The sequence below is a fragment of the Salmo salar genome, chromosome ssa09 (assembly GCF_905237065.1).
Source record: "Salmo salar chromosome ssa09, Ssal_v3.1, whole genome shotgun sequence".
NCBI classification, from domain to species: Eukaryota; Metazoa; Chordata; class Actinopteri; order Salmoniformes; family Salmonidae; genus Salmo; species Salmo salar.
The window spans coordinates 160,558,392-160,580,978 of NC_059450.1; the positions used below are offsets into that span (position 1 = coordinate 160,558,392).

At 45.7% G+C, this 22,587-nt stretch overlaps 1 protein-coding gene across 1 annotated transcript in view; it reads right to left on the reverse strand.

Moving 5' to 3' along the window:
• LOC106613405 (contactin-5) overlaps positions 1 to 22,587 on the reverse strand; it is a 507,858-nt gene that overhangs the window by 24,605 nt on the left and 460,666 nt on the right. The window contains exons 19-22 of the mRNA XM_045724946.1: positions 13,680 to 13,914; positions 8,550 to 8,659; positions 8,180 to 8,363; positions 813 to 925 (exon numbers count right to left, since the gene is read on the reverse strand). Coding sequence (XP_045580902.1) covers positions 813 to 925; positions 8,180 to 8,363; positions 8,550 to 8,659; positions 13,680 to 13,914 — 642 coding nt within the window. The remainder of the gene's footprint in view (positions 1 to 812; positions 926 to 8,179; positions 8,364 to 8,549; positions 8,660 to 13,679; positions 13,915 to 22,587) is intronic.

Below are 22,587 nucleotides of genomic sequence, written 5' to 3' on the forward strand. Positions count from 1 at the left end.
TTTTCATATGGCTGAAGTCAGTTTGAGATGGTTTGAATCCTATAAGTGACCTGCCTTCACATAGTTTGAAGTACAATAGACCAACATGGCTACTGTAGTAGGTCACAGCGGTGTGCTTGGTAGAGCATGGGTAGAGTAGGCATTGTGGTGCTTCAGACCAATGCATACTTCTCACTTAAAACCAATTTTTTTGTTTTTAATACAGTATGATAGTATGGTTGGATGAGTTAGCTGGGGATGATTAAGAGGCCATAATAATAACATTTGGAATTAAGCCAGGACACCAAGTCAGAATGGAAATTGAGCCAGGACACCAGGTCAGGATGGACATTGAGCCAGGACTCCAGGTCAGGATGGACATTGAGCCAGGGCACCAGGTCCAGATGGGTATTGTGCCAGGACACCAGGTCAGGATGGACATTGAGCCAGGGCACCAGGTACAGATGGGTATTGAGCCAGGACACCAGGTCAGGATGGACATTGAGCCAGGACAACAGGTCAGGATGAGTATTGAGCCAGGACACCAGGTCAGGATGGACATTGAGCCAGGGCACCAGGTCAGGATGGACATTGAGCCAGGACACCAGGTCAGGATGGACATTGAGCCAGGGCACCAGGTCCAGATGGGTATTGAGCCAGGACACCAGGTCAGGATGGACATTGAGCCAGGGCACCAGGTCCAGATGGGTATTGAGCCAGGACACCAGGTCAGGATGGACATTGAGCCAGGACACCAGGTCAGGATGAGTATTGAGCCAGGACACCGGCTCCTAGATTGAATGAGCTGGTAGAGTACTGTAAGGTGGGCGTACCTTGTATCCTATGACATCTGACTCGTTGTCTTTAGACTTGACCGGCTCCCAGTTTAGAGACACGTTCGTTCCTTCCTGAATCCACATGAGGTTGGCTGGAGGCTGGACTGGAGCTGATTAGAAAGCACAGAGATCAATTAACAATACAACTAAATACAAGCACAGGGAGTTTTAATCTATTAGGTCAATTGGGGTACATTTCTGTTTCTTGCGTGCACAATAAAATAGAATATGTCTAATATTAATCAATCAATCAAATGTATTTATAAAGCCCTTCTTACATCAGCTGAAGTCACAAAGTGCTATACAGAAACCCAGCCTAAAACCCCAAACAGCAAGAAATGCAGGTGTAGAAGCATGGTGGCTAGGAAAAACTCCCTAGAAAGGCCAAAACCTAGGAAGAAACCTAGAGAGGAACCAGGCTATGAGTGGTGGCCAGTCCTCTTTTGGCTGTGCCGGGTGGAGATTATAACAGAACATGGAAAGATGTTTTTATTTTATTTTTATTTCACCTTTATTTAACCAGGTAGGCTAGTTGAGAACAAGTTCTCATTTGTAACTGCGACCTGGCCAAGATAAAGCATAGCAATTCGATACAAACAACACAGAGTTACACATGGAATAAACAAAACATACAGTCAATAATACAGTAGAACAAAATAAAACAAAAACTCTATATACAGTGTGTGCAAATGAGGTAAGTTAAGGCAATAAATAGGCCATGGTGGCAAAGTAATTACAATATAGCAATTAGACACTGGAATGGTAGATGTGCAGAAGATGAGTGTGCAAGTAGGGATACTGGGGTGCAAAGGAGCTAAATAAATAAATACAGTATGGGGATGAGGTAGGTAGATAGATGGGCTGTTTACAGATGGGCTATGTACAGGTGCAGTGATCTGTGAGCTGCTCTGACAGCTGGTGCTTAAAGCTAGTGAGGGAGATATGAGTCTCCAGCTTCAGAGATTTTTGCAGTTCCTTCCAGTCATTGGCAACAGAGAACTGGAAGGAAAGACGACCAAATGAGGAATTGGCTTTGGGGGTGACCAGTGAGATATACCTGCTGGAGCTTGCTACGAGTGGGTGCTGCTATGGTGACCAGTGAGCTGAGATAAGGCGGGGCTTTACCTAGCAGAGACTTGTAGATAACTTGTAGCCAGTGAGTTTGGCGACGAGTATGAATCGAGGGCCAACCAACGAGTGCGTACAGGTTGCAATGGTGTGTAGTGTATGGGGCTTTGGTGACAAAACGGATGGCACTGTGATAGACTGCATCCAATTTGTTGAGTAGAGTGTTTAAGGCTATTTTATCGATGACATCACCGAAGTCGAGGATCGGTAGGATGGTCAGTTTTACGAGAGTATGTTTGGCAGCATGAGTGAAGGATGCTTTGTTGCGATATAGAAAGCCAATTCTACAGTGAGGGAAAAAAGTATTTGATCCCCTGCTGATTTTGTACGTTTGCCCACTGACAAAGAAATGATCAGTCTATAATTTTAATGGTAGGTTTATTTGAACAGTGAGAGACAGAATAACAACAACAAAAATCAAGAAAAACGCATGTCAAAAATGTTATAAGATGATTTGCATTTGAATGAGGGAAATAAGTATTTGACCCCTCTGCAAAACATGACTTAGTACTTGGTGGCAAAACCCTTGTTGGCAATCACAGAGGTCAGACGTTTTTTGTAGTTGGCCACCAGATTTGCACACATCTCAGGAGGGATTTTGTCCCACTCCTCTTTGCAGATCTTCTCCAAGTCATTAAGTTTCGAGGCTGACGTTTGGCAACTCGAACCTTCAGCTCCCTCCACAGATTTTCTATGGGATTAAGGTCTGGAGACTGGCTAGGCCACACCAGGACCTTAATGTGCTTCTTCTTGAGCCACTCCTTTGTTGCCTTGGCCGTGTGTTTTGGGTCATTGTCATGCTGGAATACCCATCCACGACCCATTTTCAATGCCCTGGTTGAGGGAAGGAGGTTCTCACCCAAGATTTGACGGTACATGGCCACGTCCATCGCCCCTTTGATGCGGTGAAGTTGTCCTGTCCCCTTAGCAGAAAAACACCCCCAAAGCATAATGTTTCCACCTCCATGTTTGACGGTGGGGATGGTGTTCTTGGGGTCATAGGCAGCATTCCTCCTCCTCCAAACACGGCGAGTTGAGTTGATGCCAAAGAGCTCCATTTTGGTCTCATCTGACCACAACACTTTCACCCAGTTGTCCTCTGAATCATTCAGATTTTCACTGGCAAACTTCCCGACGGGCATGTATATGTGCTTTCTTGAGCAGGGGGACCTTGCGGGCGCTGCAGGATTTCAGTCCTTCACGGCATAGTGTGTTACCAATTGTTTTCTTGGTGACTATGGTCCCAGCTGCCTTGAGATCAGTGACAAGATCCTCTGGGCTGATTCCTCACCGTTCTCATGATCATTGCAACTCCACGAGGTGAGATCTTGCATGGAGCCCCAGGCCGAGGGAGATTGACAGTTCTTTTGTGTTTCTTCCATTTGCAAATAATCGCACCAACTGTTGTCACCTTCTCACCAAGTTGCTTGGCGATGGTCTTGTTGCCCATTCCAGCCTTGTGTAGGTCTACAATCTTGTCCCTGACATCCTTGGAGACCTCTTTGGTCTTGGCCATGGTGGAGAGTTTGGAATCTGATTGATTGATTGCTTCTGTGGACAGGTGTCTTTTATACAGGTAACAAGGTGAGATTAGGAGCACTCCCTTTAAGAGTGTGCTCCTAATCTCAGCTTGTTACCTATATAAAAGACACCTGTGAGCCAGAAATCTTTCTGATTGAGAGGGGGTCAAGTACTTATTTCCCTCATTAAATTGAAAATCAATTGATAACATTTTTTACATGCGTTTTTCTGGATTTTTTGTTGTTATTCTGTCTCTCACTGTTCGAATAAACCTACCATTAAAATGATAGACTGATCATTTCTTTGTCAGTGGGCAAACGTACAAAATCAGCAGGGGATCAAATACTTTTTTCCCTCACTGTAGATTTAATTTTGGATTGGAGATGCTTAATGTGAGTCTGGAAGGAGAGTTTACAGTCTAACCAGACACCTAGGTATTTGTAGTTGTCCATGTATTCTAAGTCAGAGCCGTCCAGAGTAGTGATGCTGGACGGGCGAGCAGGTGCGGGCAGTGATCGATTGAATAGCATGCATGTAGTTTTACTTGCGTTTAAGAGCAGTTGGAGGCTACGGAAGGAGAGTTGTATGGCATTGAAGCTCGTCTGGAGGTTAGTTAACACAGTGTCCAAAGAGGGGCCAGAAGTATACAGAATGGTGTCGTCTGCGTAGAGGTGGATCAGAGAATCACCAGCAGCAAGAGAAACATCATTGATGTATACAGAGAAGAGAGTCGGCCCGAGAATTGAACCCTGTGGCACCCCCATAGAGACTGCTAGAGGTCCGGACAACAGGCCCTCCGATTTGACACACTGAACTCTATCAGAGAAGTAGTTGGTAAACCAGGCGTGGCAATCATTTGAGAAACCAAGGCTGTCGAGTCTGCCAATAACAATGTGGTGATTGACAGAGTCAAAAGCCTTGGCCAGGTCGATGAATACGACTGCACAGTAATGTCTCTTATCGATGGCGGTTATGATATCGTTTAGAATCTTGAGCGTGGCTGAGGTGCACCCATGACCAGCTCTGAAACCAGATTGCATATCGGAGAAGATACAGTGGGATTCGAAATAGTCACTGATCTGTTTGTTAACTTGGCTTTTTCGAAGACCTTAGAAAGACAGGGTAGGATAGATATAGGTCTGTAACAGTTTGGGTCTAGAGTGTCACCCCCTTTGAAGAGGGGGATGACCGTGGCAGCTTTCCAATCTTTGGGAATCTAAGACGATACGAAAGAGAGGTTGAACAGCCTAGTAATAGGGGTTGCAACAATTTCGGCAGATAATTTTAGAAAGAGTTGGTCCAGATTGTCTAGCCCGGCTGATTTGTAGGGGTCCAGATTTTGCAGCTCTTTCAGAACATCAGCTATCTGGATTTGGGTGAAGGAGAAATGGTGGGGGCTTTGGCGGGTTGCTGTGGAGGGTGCTGGGCAGATGACCGGAGTAAGGGTAGCCAGGTGGAAAGCATGGCTAGCCGTAGAGAAATGCTCATTGAAATTCTTAATTATAGTGGATTTATCAGTGGTGACAGTGTTTCCTAGCCTCAGAGCAGTGGGCAGCTGGGAGGAGGTGCTCTTATTCTCCATGGACTTTACAGTGTCCCAGAACCTTTTCGAGTTAGTACTACAGGATGCAAATTTCTGTTTAAAAAAGCTAGCCTTAGCTTTCCTAACTACCTGTGTATATTTGTTCCTAACTTCCCTAAAAAGTTGCATATCACGGGGGCAAATCGATGCTAATGCAGAACGCCACAGGATGTTTTTGTGCTGGTCAAGGGCAGACAGGTCTGGAGTGAACCAAGGCCTATATCTATTCCTAGTTCTACATTTTTTTGAGTGGGGCATGCTTATTTAAGATGGCGAGGAAAGCACTTTTAAAGAATAGCCAGGCATCATCTACTGACGGGATGAGGTCAAGTGTCATTCCAGGATACCCCGGCCAGGTCGATTAGAAAGGCCTGCTTGCAGAAGAGTTTTAGGGAGTGTTTGACAGTGATGAGGGGTGGTAATTTGGTTACAGACCCATTACGGATGCAGGCAATGAGGCAGTGATCGCTGAGATCTTGATTGAAAACAGCAGAGGTGTATTTGGAGGGCGAGTTAGTTAGGATGACATCTATGAGGGTGCCCGTGTATACGGATTTGGGGTTGTACCTGGTAAATTCATTGATAATTTGTGTGAGATTGAGGGCATCAAGCTTAGATTGTAGGATGGCCGGGGTGTTAAGCATGTCCCAGTTTAGGTCACCTAGTAGCACGAGCTCAGAAGATAGATGGGGGGCAATCAATTCACATATGGTATTGAGGGCACAGCTGGGGGCAGAGGTCTATAGCAAGCGGCAACAGTGAGAGACTTGTTTCTGGAAAGGTGAATTTTTAGAAGTAGAAGCTCGAATTGTTTAGGTACAGACTTGGATAGTAATACAGAACTCTGCAGGCTATCTTTGCAGTAGATTGCAACACCGGCCCCTTTGGCAGTTCTATCTTGGCGGAAAATGTTACAGTTAACGATGGAGATTTCAGGGTTTTTGGTGGTTTTCCTAAGCCAGGATTCAGACACGGCTAAGACATCTGGGTTGGCAGAGTGTGCTAAAGCAGTGAGTAAAACAAATTTAGGGAATAGGCTTCTAATGTTAACATGCATGAAACCAAGGCTTTTACGGTTACAGAAGTCAACAAATGAGAGCACCTGGGGAGTGGGAGTGGAGCTAGGCACTCCAGGATCTGGTTTAACCTCTACATCACCAGAGGAACAGAGGAGAAGTAGGCAAAGGGTACGGCTAAAGGCTATGAGAACTGGCCGTCTAGCACGTTCAGAACAGAGAGTAAAAAGGAGCAGGTTTCTGGGCACGATAGCATAGATTGAAGGCGTAGTGTACAGACACAGGTAAGGTAGGATGTGAGTACATTGGAGGTAAACCTAAGCATTGAGTAATGATGAGAGAGATATAGTCTCTAGAGTCGTTTAAAACAGGTGATGTCATCACATATGTAGGAGGTGGAACAACATGGTTGGTTAAGGCATATTGAGCAGAGCTAGAGGCTCTACAGTGAAATAAGACAGTAATCACCAACCAGGACAGTAATGGACGAGGCATATTGATATTAGAGAGAGGCATGCGTAGCCAAGTGAACATATGGGTCCAGTGAGTGGTTGGGCTGACTGGGGACACGGCGATTCAGACAGTTAGCAGGCCGATGCTAACAAGCTAACAGTTAGTAGGCCAGGGCTAAACAAGCTAGCAGTTAGCAGACCGGGGCTGGCAAGCTAGCAGTTAGCAGACCGGGGAAAGCAAGCTAGCAGTTAGCAGACCTGGGCTAGCAAGTTAGCCTTTGGGGGACGTTGCAACGGGGGTAAGTCTGTTTTTGCCTCTTCGTGCGGTGACGTCGATAGACCAGTCGTGGAATTAGTAGGATTCCAAGTAGCTCTAGGTAGCTAGTAGGCCGCGGTTAGCAGAATGGGCCTTCAGCGGACGTCATGCCTGAGGGGCCTGTTGGAATTCTCGGGCAGATTATGTCGGTATTCCAGTCGTAGAGGATCGGCGGTGTTCCATGCCCCGTACCGGTAGTAGAAGGGGTCCGGATATTGTAGCCCAGGGCTTCGTTGGTAGCTCAGGAGCCCTGGCCGGGCTAGCTTCAGGCTAATTGTTGCTTGCTCCGGGATGGAAACGCTAGCCAGGAGTAGTCACCCGGGATTACGGTTAGCTAGTTGCGAAGATCCAGATGAAAATGTTCATAGTTTGCGGTAGGAATCCGGGGAAATGGAGAAGGAAAAATATATATATATATATATAGGTCCGTTATGCTCTGGTTTGAGTCACGTTGTTCGAACTGGAGAGAGCTTTCCGAGCTAAAGGTTAGCTGATGACCGCTAGCAATGGTTTGCTGACTGATAGCTGGTAGGTAGTTAGCTGACTAGCTTCAGTTGAGGGATTCCAGATCCGAAGTAAATAGAAATACTTTAGAAAAAAAAAATGATCTACGCCACATTGGGTGAGGCGGGTTGCAGGAGAGTATTTCCAAGTTGAGGTTTAGAAAAATATTTTAAAAAGATATGCGAAGAAAAAGATGTAAAAAGATATATACAAGGGACACGACAGGACAAAGACGTCTGACTGCTACGTCATCTTGGATTGCGCATCGAATGAGAAAATGTCTCCATATCAGAATCAGCATCGAAATCACCTTTATCAGAATCACCTTTAATTGTCAAGTACATGTAACTGTACCAGGAATTTGACTTGCATATACAGATATGTCAAAGGAGGGAATGTATCTATATACAGTATGGTTGGTATGAGGGAATGTATCTATATACAGTATGGTTGGTATGAGGGAATGTATCTATATACAGTATGGTTGGTATGAGGGAATGTATCTATATACAGTATGGTTGGTATGAGGGAATGTATCTATATACAGTATGGTTGGTATGAGGGAATGTATTTACATACAATGTGGCTGGTATGACTGGTGTACTCACTGTCTTTCCTGGTCTTTGCAGAGCTAGGTGTGCTGGCTGGTAGTGTGTGAGTTGGTAGTGTGTGAGTTACCGTACTCACTGTCTTTCCTGGTCTTTGCAGAGCTAGGTGTGCTGGCTGGTAGTGTGTGAGTTGGTAGTGTGTGAGTTACCGTACTCACTGTCTTTCCTGGTCTTTGCAGAGCTAGGTGTGCTGGCTGGTAGTGTGTGAGTTGGTAGTGTGTGAGTTACCGTACTCACGATCTTTCTTGGTCTTGGCGGTGCTAGCGGTTGATGCAGGGCCCTGGCCAATACTGTTGAAGCCTCTGACTGTGATGACGTACACACTGTTCCCCTCCAACCCTGTCAGCACCATAGACGTCTCGTTCCCGGCTGTCTTCTTCTTCTTCCCTGACTCCTGCTCACCGTCCTTCCTGTAGCTCACCTGAGGGAAAGGAAGAGTTGGGCAAGGTTCTTTCCAATGACTGTTTTCTTTATCCTAGTATTTAGTACAGAGGTGAAATGTAAAAATCTCTGAGAATATAGTACATGTACACAAACAAGAACACAAACGTGCACGAATGCACGAATGCACACACACACAAACACAGACAGGCACACACACACTCACCTCGTATCCTCGTGGTCTCCCAGGACCAGGGTTGATCGGTCTCCAAGTGACCTTAATTTCCTTAGAGGAAATGCTGGAAGCTTTCACCTCAGATGGGGCGTCCCTGGGCTCTGTGGAGGGAAACACACACACACACAGTCAACCTTAGAAACCCCAGGAATTATGATGTCACACTATAACTGCTGCTAGCCCTTCTATCTGTATACAGAATGATGGATAGAGTGGAAATGTAGATATTTACACTACAGACACTAATACAGAATGATGGATAGAGGTGTGGAAATTGAGATATTTACACTATAGACACTAATACAGAATGATGGATAGAGGTGTTGAAATTGAGATATTTACACTACAGACACTAATATGATTAATGACATTATATGACATTATCATTATAATGAGGGGATTTAAAAGGCATACTATGAACATCAATCAGTTGTCATGACTCTCCTGTGAAGATCTGAAGGATCAGATTACAGTGGGTCCGCTCTACAGCACCCTCACTGACAGGCTCAAGGTTACCAGTGTTCAGACTGACAGGCTTAGTGTTACCAGTGTTCAGACTGACAGGCTTAGTGTTACCAGACAGTGTTCAGACTGACAGGCTTAGTGTTACCAGACAGTGTTCAGACTGACAGGCTTAGTGTTACCAGACAGTGTTCAGACTGACAGGCTCAAGGTTACCAGACAGTGTTCAGACTGACAGGCTTAGTGTTACCAGACAGTGTTCAGACTGACAGGCTTAGTGTTACCAGACAGTGTTCAGACTGACAGGCTCAGTGTTACCAGACAGTGTTCAGACTGACAGGCTCAGTGTTACCAGACAGTGTTCAGACTGACAGGCTCAGTGTTACCAGACAGTGTTCAGACTGACAGGCTTAGTGTTACCAGACAGTGTTCAGACTGACAGGCTTAGTGTTACCAGACAGTGTTCAGACTGACAGGCTCAGTGTTACCAGACAGTGTTCAGACTGACAGGCTCAGTGTTACCAGACAGTGTTCAGACTGACAGGCTTAGTGTTACCAGACAGTGTTCAGACTGACAGGCTCAGTGTTACCAGACAGTGTTCAGACTGACAGGCTTAGTGTTACCAGACAGTGTTCAGACTGACAGGCTCAGTGTTACCAGACAGTGTTCAGACTGACAGGCTTAGTGTTACCAGACAGTGTTCAGACTGACAGGCTCAGTGTTACCAGACAGTGTTCAGACTGACAGGCTTAGTGTTACCAGACAGTGTTCAGACTGACAGGCTCAGTGTTACCAGACAGTGTTCAGACTGACAGGCTCTATCATGACTCTCCTGTTCAGATCTGAAAGATCAGGTTACAGTGGGTCCACTCTACGGTGCTCTCTCCCGTAGAGGGGGAGAGGGATGGAGTTGGCCGTTTTATGACAGTCGTAAATACCTTGTAGAAACTCCGCCTTTGGGCTTTGCAGGAGGAGGGGAAAGAAACCACTTTGTTTCAAGGAGATTCCTCCCGCCAAAACCGTAACATCACAAGGTTGAATAATTAAACAATATTTCTGTAATCCAAACAATTGGAATGGTCCGTGGGTACGGACAGTCTGCAGATGTTTAAGTACTTTAGTCTAGTAAACTCTTCCGAGGACGAGAAGACAAAGAACAATTTACTCTCACCACTATACTGTAGACACCTCTATTCTAACGAACAGAGCCCGCTGAACAATGCGGGGTAGACCTATGGAGGATCCGTCCTCACAGACACTCCAAAACCTACTACAACTACAAAGGACGTGGTGACTTCTGTTGGACAACCAGAGATTTTCTGTCGAATTACTCCCCGTAGATGGATTGAGTGTTTTCAACAGAGAGACAGCAAAGACATACACACGTAAATATGTATATTGAAATTATTTCGAATGAGCGGATATTCATGTGCAAAGTATTCTTTGCTCTGCTTTGCTTTATCTTGGCCAGGTCGCAGTTGTAAATGAGAACTTGCTCTCAACTGGCCTACCTGGTTAAATAAAGGACTTGTTCTCAACTGGCCAACCTGGTTAAATAAAGGACTTGTTCTCTACTGGCCTACCTGGTTAAATAAAGGTGAAATAAAAAATAAAATAATTTTCTTTGCCATCAGCATAGTTATCAGCTGTATGTACGTTAATGAAGTTCTTTGTCTTTTCTTCTGCTCTTTCTTACATGCCCCTCCCTTTCCCTCTCTTTTGAATCGGCCATTTTGTGTAACAAGCCATCATATCGGTTTAGTCCACTAGGGGCTTTTTATTGCGTTGTGTCGTAATCAATGTTTAAGCTTTCCTGTTTGTGTGTTTATGTAATTCTGTATTATTATTTAGTTAGTTGGTAAATAAATAAAGTATTAAGCCAATTTGTATATCGCTGATTCATCATTTATGCTGGGGTTCGTGCAGATATCCAAGAGTTTTGAAACATTCAGAATGAGACTGATATGAGGTAATAAGAATGAATTCATTGACTGTGACTGAGAGATATTTATATGTTCAGAGTTTAGTCGGGAGATAGTAACTCGGTAAATAACTATTCACATATCATAGCATATCAGCCATTCATACTGTATATAGTATTTCAATCCCAGGGAGGTCAAAGGATATGTTGGAATAAAGTGATATGTTGAAAGTGGTCATTCCAAGTGAAATCTTATTCCAAGTCCATGGAGGGCTGTGTCTGCTGCTTGCTGTTATTTCTCCAATAAACAACCTCTCTGACAGAAAAGGGCCTGTGTGGCATCAATATGAGTCAGAAATATTAATTCCAAGTATACCATTCTAAAAGGACGTATTTGGGTGTTTTTGGAGCCTTTGTTCATGTTTTTCAGGGCACCCATACTACACAATGAGGATGGGGAAGTGATTTGCTGTTTGGGGTAAGTTTTACAAAAACTAGTGAAATCACAAACAAAAGGTGTCTGGACCATTCTATAACATACCATTTAAACAGTGACGTGTATTCATGGATACTAAGTGAAACCAGACTTCCCCCAAAAATTCACCAATAATAAAAGAAAAAAACATGTACAATTATTTATCTTTCATCTCTCTGTGTTTCATCATTTTCGTTCAATTCGCAAGAAGCTGAATGTATCTCACTGGAGAAAGCATCCGAGCGAGGGAAACAGCGTCCATATGTGTAGCCCATCTATCTGATGCTGTCTGGTCAAAAAGAGTAGCATTGAATGCAATGGAAGCTAGCGAGCATTTGGCCTCCCTTGATAAAAAAAAGGAAATTATACCCAATCAGTATTGAGCTAAACTGAGGGAGCCCAATCGTGAATGCTCCTGGAGCACCAAAAAAAAGTGTCAAGGGAAGCCAGTTTGGTTTTGGCTTCACATCAATCACATCACATCAAAAGCAAAATGTCATTACTGACAGAAAAAACTTGAATTGTTCCATCTCATTGTGTTGTTGTCTTCTGGTGGCTAGCTAGCTAGCTAAAATTGTCCCTTTCCTAAATTAGCCATGAATGGAGATAGGGGTTTGGACTTGTGGTTTTACTTAATTCTCCATACTGGCCAATGATTATAACAGCGATTCTGATCCAAACATAAATTCATACATTGTGGCCACTTGCCTGAGAGGATGGAAGTTCAATATGTAGCTAGATGTGGTATGCTAATGTTAACTAGCTGACCATTTTCTTGTTTTTGAAATTTACAGATAGCCAGGGGAACACTCCAACACTCAGACATCATTTACAGATAGCCAGGGGCACACTCCAACACTCAGACATCATTACAGATAGCCAGGGGCCCACTCCAACACTCCAACACTCAGACATCATTACAGATAGCCAGGGGCACACTCCAACACTCAGACACTCAGACATCATTACAGATAGCCAGGGGCCCACTCCAACACTCAGACACTCAGACATCATTACAGATAGCAGGGACACATACAAAGCCAGGGCACACTCCAACACTCAGACACTCAGACATCATTACAGAAGCAGGGCCCACTCCAACACTCAGACACTCAGACATCATTACAGATAGCCAGGGGCACACTCCAACACTCAGACACTCCATCACTCAGACACTCCAACACTCAGACATAATTTACAGATAGCCAGGGGCCCACTCCAACACTCCATCACTCAGACATCATTACAGATAGCCAGGGGCACACTCCAACACTCAGACATCATTACAGATAGCCAGGGGAACACTCCAACACTCAGACACTCAGACATCATTTACAGATAGCCAGGGGCACACTCCAACACTCAGACATCATTACAGATAGCCAGGGGTACACTCCATCACTCAGACACTCAGACATCATTTACAGATAGCCAGGAGCACACTCCAACACTCAGACACTCCAACACTCAGACATCATTACAGATAGCCAGGGGCACACTCCAACACTCAGACATCATTACAGATAGCCAGGGGCACACTCCAACACTCAGACACTCCATCACTCAGACACTCCAACACTCAGACACTCCATCACTCAGACACTCCAACACTCAGACATCATTACAGATAGCCAGGGGCCCACTCCAACACTCAGACATCATTTACAGATAGCCAGGGGCACACTCCAACACTCAGACATCATTTACAGATAGCCAGGGGCACACTCCAACACTCAGACACTCCAACACTCCAACACTCCAACACTCAGACATCATTTACAGATAGCCAGGGGCACACTCCAACACTCAGACATCATTACAGATAGCCAGGGGCACACTCCAACACTCAGACATCATTACAGATAGCCAGGGGCACACTCCAACACTCCATAACTCTTAGGACATGACATAAAAATTCCTTGGACATGACATAAGAGCTAATAGGACATGACATAAGAATTCCTTGGACATGACCAGAGAACTTCTAGGACATGACATAAGAATTTCTTGGACATGACATAAGAACTCCTAGGACATGATATAAGAACTCTTGAGACATGACATAATAACTCCTAGGACATGACATAAGAATTCCTTGGACATGACATAGAAACTTCTAGGACATGACATAAGAAGTCCACCCCTCAGCAGACACTAGTACATTAGATAAACAGGGGGTAAAGGAGCCACTTCCCTTTGAAGAACGTCAACCTTCCCAACCCCTGTAAAGCCATCCTTAGATGTGTGAGTGCAAGAACTCACCCCCCTCTGCAGAGTACACAGTGACAACTCCACTGAAGGGTCCGTCTCCCTTGTTGTTGTACACGCCCACCTTCACTTCGAAGGGGGTGAGGGGAGGGAAGGTCTCGTCTCTGTACTTGTACGTAGTGGAATCTGCTGATGTCACCATCTTCTCCTTCCATCCTCGCGTCCCATTGGCTCGGAATGCCACGATGTAGCCAAAGCCCTCGCCATTCTGGAACTCCTCAGACACAGGCTGGAAAACAAGGAAAGAGATACCGTTTTATTTGATTGGACATAAAACTCAAATCAATAACCACAACATTGGTCATTTAAATAGCTGAATACATTCATTTACATTCATAAATGAATTAATCTGTTCAAATATCAGCCCAGCCTGCTGTAGATATTAATACTTGTATTGTATTGAAGTAGGATCCTTATAGGAGCCTATCTCGCCGCTCATATCTAGCTTACAATATCATAATACAGATAGTTGTATCTAGAGCACCTTGTACCAACAGCACCTTGTATCAACAGCACCTTGTACCTAGAGCACCTTGTATCAACAGCACCTTGTACCTAGAGCGCCTTGTATCAACAGCACCTTGTACCTAGAGCGCCTTGTATCAACAGCACCTTGTACCTAGAGCACCTTGTACCTAGAGCGCCTTGTATCAACAGCACCTTGTATCAACAGCACCTTGTATCAACAGCACCTTGTATCAACAGCGCCTTGTATCAACAGCACCTTGTACCTAGAGCACCTTGTACCTAGAGCGCCTTGTATCAACAGCACCTTGTACCTAGAGCGCCTTGTATCAACAGCACCTTGTACCTAGAGCGCCTTGTATCAACAGCACCTTGTACCTAGAGCACCTTGTACCTAGAGCGAATCAAAAAGAGAGTAGAGATTTGAGAGTACATGGAAATATCATCCCTTTAACCCTGCTTGGTTTGACCGCTGAGCTAAACATCTTGATGAATGCTTTTCCAACAGTCTTAAAGGAGTTCCCACATATACTGAGCACTTGTTGGCTGCTTTTCCTTTACTCTGCGGTCCAACTCATCCCAAACCATCTCAATTGGGTTGAGGTCGGGTGGTTGTGGAGGCCAGGTCATCTGATGCAGCACTACATCACTCTCCTTGGTCAAATAGCCCTTACACAGCCTGGAGGTGTGTTGGGTCATTGTCCTGTTGAAAAACAAATGATAGTCCCACTAAGAGCAAACCAGATGGGATGGCGTATAGCTGCAGAATGCTGTGGCAGCCATGCTGGTTAAGTGTGCCTTGAATTCTAAATAAATCATAGACAGTGTCACCAGCAAAGCAACCCCACACCATCACATCTCCTCCTCCATGCTTCATGGTGGGAACCACACATGCAGAGATCATCTGTTCACCAACCAAAAATCCCCATGATATGTGCCCACATAACATAGTTATACCAATCCCCATGAGAGATGCCCACATAACATAGTTATACCAATCTCCATGAGAGATGCCCACATATAGTGCATTCGGAAAGTATTCAGACCCCTTCACTTTTTCCACATTTTGTTGTTACAGCCTTAATCTAAAATGTATTAAATCGTTTTTTTCCCCATCAATCTACACATAATATCTCATGATGATAAAGCAAAAACAGGTTTTAACACATTTTTGCAAAAAAAAAGAGGAAAAATATCACATTTCCATAAGTATTCAGACCCTTTACTCAGTACTTTGTTGAAGCACCTTTGGCAGCGATTACAGCCTCAAGTCGTCTTGGGTATGACGCTACAAGCTTGGCACACCTGTATTTGGGGAGTTTCTCCCATTCTGCTCTGCAGATCCTCTCAAGCTCTGTCAGGTTGGATGGGGAGCGTCGCTGCACAGCTATTTTCAGGTCTCTCCAGAGATGTTCGATCAGGTTAAATTCCGTGCTCTGGCTGGATCACTCAAGGACATTCAGAGACTTCTCCCGAAGCCACTCCTGTGTTGTCTTGGCTGTGTGCTTAAGGGTCGTTGTCCTGTTGGAAGGTGAACCTTCACCCCAGTCTGAGGTCCTGAGCGCTCTGGAGCAGGTTTTCATTAAGGATCTCTCTGTACTTTGCTTGACTCTATACAGGAATATTAATACAGTGTTCTGCATGGGAGACCAACTGATTCAGAACAGACTGCCTCTATACAGGAATATTAATACAGTGTTCTGCATGGGAGACCAACTGATTCAGAACAGGCTGCCTCTATACAGGAATATTAATACAGTGTTCTGCATGGGAGACCAACTGATTCAGAACAGACTGCCTCTATACAGGAATATTAATACAGTGTTCTGCATGGGAGACCAACTGATTCAGAACAGGCTGCCTCTATACAGGAATATTAATACAGTGTTCTGCATGGGAGACCAACTGATTCAGAACAGGCTGCCTCTATACAGGAATATTAATACAGTGTTCTGCATGGGAGACCAACTGATTCAGAACAGGCTGCCTCTATACAGGAATATTAATACAGTGTTCTGCATGGGAGACCAACTGATTCAGAACAGGCTGCCTCTATACAGGAATATTAATACAGTGTTCTGCATGGGAGACCAACTGATTCAGAACAGACTGCCTCTATACAGGAATATTAATACAGTGTTCTGCATGGGAGACCAACTGATTCAGAACAGGCTGCCTCTATACAGGAATATTAATACAGTGTTCTGCATGGGAGACCAACTGATTCAGAACAGACTGCCTCTATACAGGAATATTAATACAGTGTTCTGCATGGGAGACCAACTGATTCAGAACAGACTGCCTCTATACAGGAATATTAATACAGTGTTCTGCATGGGAGACCAACTGATTCAGAACAGACTGCCTCTATACAGGAATATTAATACAGTGTTCTGCATGGGAGACCAACTGATTCAGAACAGACTGCCTCTATACAGGAATATTAATACAGTGTTCTGCATGGGAGACCAACTGATTCAGAACAGACTGCCTCTATACAGGAATATTAATACAGTGTTCTGCATGGGAGACCAACTGATTCAGAACAGACTGCCTCTATACAGGAATATTAATACAGTGTTCTGCATGGGAGACCAACTGATTCAGAACAGACTGCCTCTATACAGGAATATTAATACAGTGTTCTGCATGGGAGACCAACTGATTCAGAACAGGCTGCCTCTATACAGGAATATTAATACAGTGTTCTGCATGGGAGACCAACTGATTCAGAACAGACTGCCTCTATACAGGAATATTAATACAGTGTTCTGCATGGGAGACCAACTGATTCAGAACAGACTGCCTCTATACAGGAATATTAATACAGTGTTCTGCATGGGAGACCAACTGATTCAGAACAGACTGCCTCTATACAGGAATATTAATACAGTGTTCTGCATGGGAGACCAACTGATTCAGAACAGACTGCCTCTATACAGGAATATTAATACAGTGTTCTGCATGGGAGACCAACTGATTCAGAACAGACTGCCTCTATACAGGAATATTAATACAGTGTTCTGCATGGGAGACCAACTGATTCAGAACAGACTGCCTCTATACAGGAATATTAATACAGTGTTCTGCATGGGAGACCAACTGATTCAGAACAGACTGCCTCTATACAGGAATATTAATACAGTGTTCTGCATGGGAGACCAACTGATTCAGAACAGACTGCCTCTATACAGGAATATTAATACAGTGTTCTGCATGGGAGACCAACTGATTCAGAACAGACTGCCTCTATACAGGAATATTAATACAGTGTTCTGCATGGGAGACCAACTGATTCAGAACAGACTGCCTCTATACAGGAATATTAATACAGTGTTCTGCATGGGAGACCAACTGATTCAGAACAGACTGCCTCTATACAGGAATATTAATACAGTGTTCTGCATGGGAGACCAACTGATTCAGAACAGGCTGCCTCTATACAGGAATATTAATACAGTGTTCTGCATGGGAGACCAACTGATTCAGAACAGACTGCCTCTATACAGGAATATTAATACAGTGTTCTGCATGGGAGACCAACTGATTCAGAACAGGCTGCCTCTATACAGGAATATTAATACAGTGTTCTGCATGGGAGACCAACTGATTCAGAACAGGCTGCCTCTATACAGGAATATTAATACAGTGTTCTGCATGGGAGACCAACTGATTCAGAACAGACTGCCTCTATACAGGAATATTAATACAGTGTTCTGCATGGGAGACCAACTGATTCAGAACAGGCTGCCTCTATACAGGAATATTAATACAGTGTTCTGCATGGGAGACCAACTGATTCAGAACAGACTGCCTCTATACAGGAATATTAATACAGTGTTCTGCATGGGAGACCAACTGATTCAGAACAGGCTGCCTCTATACAGGAATATTAATACAGTGTTCTGCATGGGAGACCAACTGATTCAGAACAGACTGCCTCTATACAGGAATATTAATACAGTGTTCTGCATGGGAGACCAACTGATTCAGAACAGACTGCCTCTATACAGGAATATTAATACAGTGTTCTGCATGGGAGACCAACTGATTCAGAACAGGCTGCCTCTATACAGGAATATTAATACAGTGTTCTGCATGGGAGACCAACTGATTCAGAACAGACTGCCTCTATACAGGAATATTAATACAGTGTTCTGCATGGGAGACCAACTGATTCAGAACAGACTGCCTTTATTTAACCTTGATTTAACCAGCTAAGTCATTTAGAACACATTATCTTTTACAATAAAGACCTGCCCATGCAGTAGAGCAGATAAGTGCATCTCATCTAATCCAACTTGAACACTAATTGTAATGTTTGTCTCTAGCTTGGGGGACTAACACAGTCTTGTGGCATGCAGGAGACCCACGTTGACAGTCAGGTGTATAGGTGTGCCTCCTTTATAGTGGTGTAGTGGAGGGTAAACACACGTAAACACTTTACATATAGGTAAACCTCCCATACAGTGGTGTAGTGGAGGGTAAACACACGTAAACCTCCTCTACAGTGGTGTAGTGGAGGGTAAACACACGTAAACCTCCTCTACAGTGGTGTAGTGGAGGGTAAACACACGTAAACCTCCTCTACAGTGGTGTAGTGGAGGGTAAACACACGTAAACCTCCTCTACAGTGGTGTAGTGGAGGGTAAACACACGTAAACCTCCTCTACAGTGGTGTAGTGGAGGGTAAACACACGTAAACCTCCTCTACAGTGGTGTAGTGGAGGGTAAACACACGTAAACCTCCTCTACAGTGGTATAGTGGAGGGTAAACACACGTAAACCTCCTCTACAGTGGTGTAGTGGAGGGTAAACACACGTAAACCTCCTCTACAGTGGTGTAGTGGAGGGTAAACACACGTAAACCTCCCTTACAGTGGTGTAGTGGAGGGTAAACACACGTAAACCTCCTCTACAGTGGTATAGTGGAGGGTAAACACACGTAAACCTCCCTTACAGTGGTATAGTGGAGGGTAAACACACGTAAACCTCCCTTACAGTGGTGTAGTGGAGGGTAAACACACGTAAACCTCCCGTACAGTGGTGTAGTGGAGGGTAAACACACCTAAACCTCCCTTACAGTGGTGTAGTGGAGGGTAAACACACGTAAACCTCCCTTACAGTGGTGTAGTGGAGGGTATGGCCCCTATGACACAATACCATCATCTGTTTATCGATAAATCAAATCAATTTATTACATTTTGTATTAGTCGCATGCTTCATTTCCATATCTTTTTTTCAATAACCTCTTTGGTGATGTGATTATATGAATGTCTGCAAATGAAACACTAAACAGACAGTAATTAAATCAAGATGTCACAAAGTCACAGCTGAATCCCAGTAGCTCCCCAGCTGTAATCTAACTTCTGGTCATTGTGATCAGCAAGTAACACTTTGGTGTTGTTTCTGAAGATATCCCGTCTCTCGATAAAGCACAGGGTTTACTGGTGTTGTTTCTGAAGATATCCCGTCTCTCGATAAAGCACAGGGTTTACTGGTGTTGTTTCTGAAGATATCCCGTCTCTCGATAAAGCACAGGGTTTACTGGTGTTGTTTCTGAAGATATCCCGTCTCTCGATAAAGCACAGGGTTTACTGGTGTTGTTTCTGAAGATATCCCGTCTCTCGATAAAGCACAGGGTTTACTGGTGTTGTTTCTGAAGATATCCCGTCTCTCGATAAAGCACAGGGTTTACTGGTGTTGTTTCTGAAGATATCCCGTCTCTCTATAACACACAGGGTTTACTGGTGTTGTTTCTGAAGATATCCCGTCTCTCGATAACACACAGGGTTTACCGGTGTTGTTTTTGAAGATATCCCGTCTCTCTATAACACACAGGGTTTACTGGTGTTGTTTCTGAAGATATCCCGTCTCTCGATAAAGCACAGGGTTTACTGGTGTTGTTTCTGAAGATATCCCGTCTCTCGATAAAGCACAGGGTTTACTGGTGTTGTTTCTGAAGATATCCCGTCTCTCGATAAAGTACAGGGTTTACTGGTGTTGTTTCTGAAGATATCCCGTCTCTCGATAAAGCACAGGGTTTACTGGTGTTGTTTCTGAAGATATCCCGTCTCTCGATAACACACAGGGTTTACCGGTGTTGTTTTTGAAGATATCCCGTCTCTCTATAAAGCACATCCAGGATTTACTTTTGGTAAATTCCTAGGGGTGTAAGCTATTGTGTGAATATTTTGTAAACGTTGATTGTTCATCTCTTGAGTTTGGTTTTCCCAATGTCAAACCTACCACCGTCTTTCTCACATTGAGAGGTTGGAAATGCGATATTCGGATTCCCTTACTATAGATACAAGTGGATTGATTCTGATTCCCTTGCTATAGATACAAGTGAATTGATGAATCACTTTAAACCGAACACTGATGTAACAACTGATCACTCATCGATGATGATCATCCATTTGGTCGGTATCACCAGTCAATGTCCTCATGGCTTTCTTACATGAGGACTTACTTTCTCGGGACTTGTCATTTTGAGTCAGATTATTTCTGCCCTACTTCTCCCGGGCTATGTCCTAAACGATACCCAAGTCCCTATATAGTGTACTACATTTGACCAGAGCCCTATGGGTCCTGCATTATTAGGGAATAAGGTCCCATTGGGAACGCATACCTGGCTCCAGATGCAGCTAAATGATTCTGGATATAAATCAGGAAGTCTGCAGCATGTCTGCGATCAATAGAGATTAATATTGAAACAGACAGAGCAGGAGCGTGTGCGAGCTGCTTCTGGCAGCCAGAGTGTGTGAGGGGATGGGGATGGGGCTGGGGATGGGGCTGGGGGCTGGGGCTGGGGCTGGGGCTGGGGCTGGGGATGGGGCTGGGGCTGGGGATGGGGCTGGGGCTGGGGCTGGGGATGGGGCTGGGGATGGGGATGGGGATGGGGGCTGGGGGCTGGGGCTGGGGATGGGGATGGGGATGGGGATGGGGCTGGGGATGGGGCTGGGGCTGGGGATGGGGCTGGGGCTGGGGATGGGGATGGGGATGGGGATGGGGCTGGGGATGGGGATGGGGATGGGGATGGGGGCTGGGGCTGGGGATGGGGATGGGGCTGGGGGCTGGGGCTGGGGCTGGGGATGGGGATGGGGGCTGGGGATGGGGCTGGGGATGGGGATGGGGATGGGGATGGGGCTGGGGATGGGGCTGGGGCTGGGGATGGGGATGGGGGATGGGGGATGGGGCTGGGGATGGGGATGGGGATGGGGCTGGGGGCTGGGGATGGGGCTGGGGCTGGGGATGGGGGATGGGGATGGGGATGGGGATGGGGCTGGGGCTGGGGCTGGGGCAGCCAAGGTAGTGGGGCTCAGTCAGGTTATTAGTGGGGATTAATGTGTGTATGAGGGGGCTGGGGATGGGGCTGGGAGCAGCCAAGGTTCTGGGGCTCGGTCAGGTTATAAGTGGATGAAGTGTGTATGAGAGGGGCTGGGGATGGGGCTGGGGCAGCAAGGAGTGGGCTCAGTCAGGATTGGGCTGGGGATTAATGTGGTGATGAGAGGGCTGGGGCTGGGAGGGATGGGGCTGGGAGCAGCCAAGGTAGTGGGCTCAGTCAGGGTGAGGATGAATGTGTGTATGGGATGGGGCTGGGGCTGGGGATGGGGATGGGGCTGGAGCAGCCAAGGTAGTGGACTAGTCAGGTTATAGGAGGATTAATGTGGGGATGAGAGGGCTGGGGCTGGGGATGGGGCTGGGGCAGCCAAGGTAGTGGGCTGGGTCAGGTTATTAAGTAGGATGGATGTGTGATGAGAGGGGCTGGGGATGGGGCTGGGGCTGGGGCAGCAAGGTAGTGGGGCAGTCAGGTTAGAGGATATGTGTGGATGAGAGGGCTGGGGCTGGGGATGGGGCTGGGGCAGCCAAGGTAGTGGGCTCAGTCAGGTTATTAAGGGGATGAAGTGTGTATGAGAGGGGCTGGGAATGGGGATGGGGCTGGGGCAGCCAAGGTAGTGGGCTCAGTCAGGTTATTAAGTGGGGATGAATGGGGATGAGAGGGCTGGGGATGGGGCTGGGGATGGGGCTGGAGCAGCCAAGGTGGTGGGGCTGGTCAGGTGATTGAGGATGAATGTGGATGGGGATGGGAGATGGGGCTGGGATGGGGCTGGAGCAGCCAAGGTAGTGGGGCTGAGGTTGATAGGTGGAAGTGTGTATGGAGGGCTGGGGATGGGGATGGGGCTGGAGCAGCCAAGGTACTGGGCTCAGTCAGGTTATTAAGTAGGATGAATGTGTGTATGAGAGGGCTGGGGATGGGGCTGGAGCAGCCAAGGTAGTGGGCTCAGTCAGGTTATTAAGTAGGATGAATGTGTGTGTGAGAGGGCTGGGGATGGGGATGGGGCTGGAGCAGCCAAGTTAGTGGGCTCAGTCAGGTTATTAAGTAGGATTAATGTGTGTATGAGAGGGCTGGGGCTGGGGATGGGGCTGGAGCAGC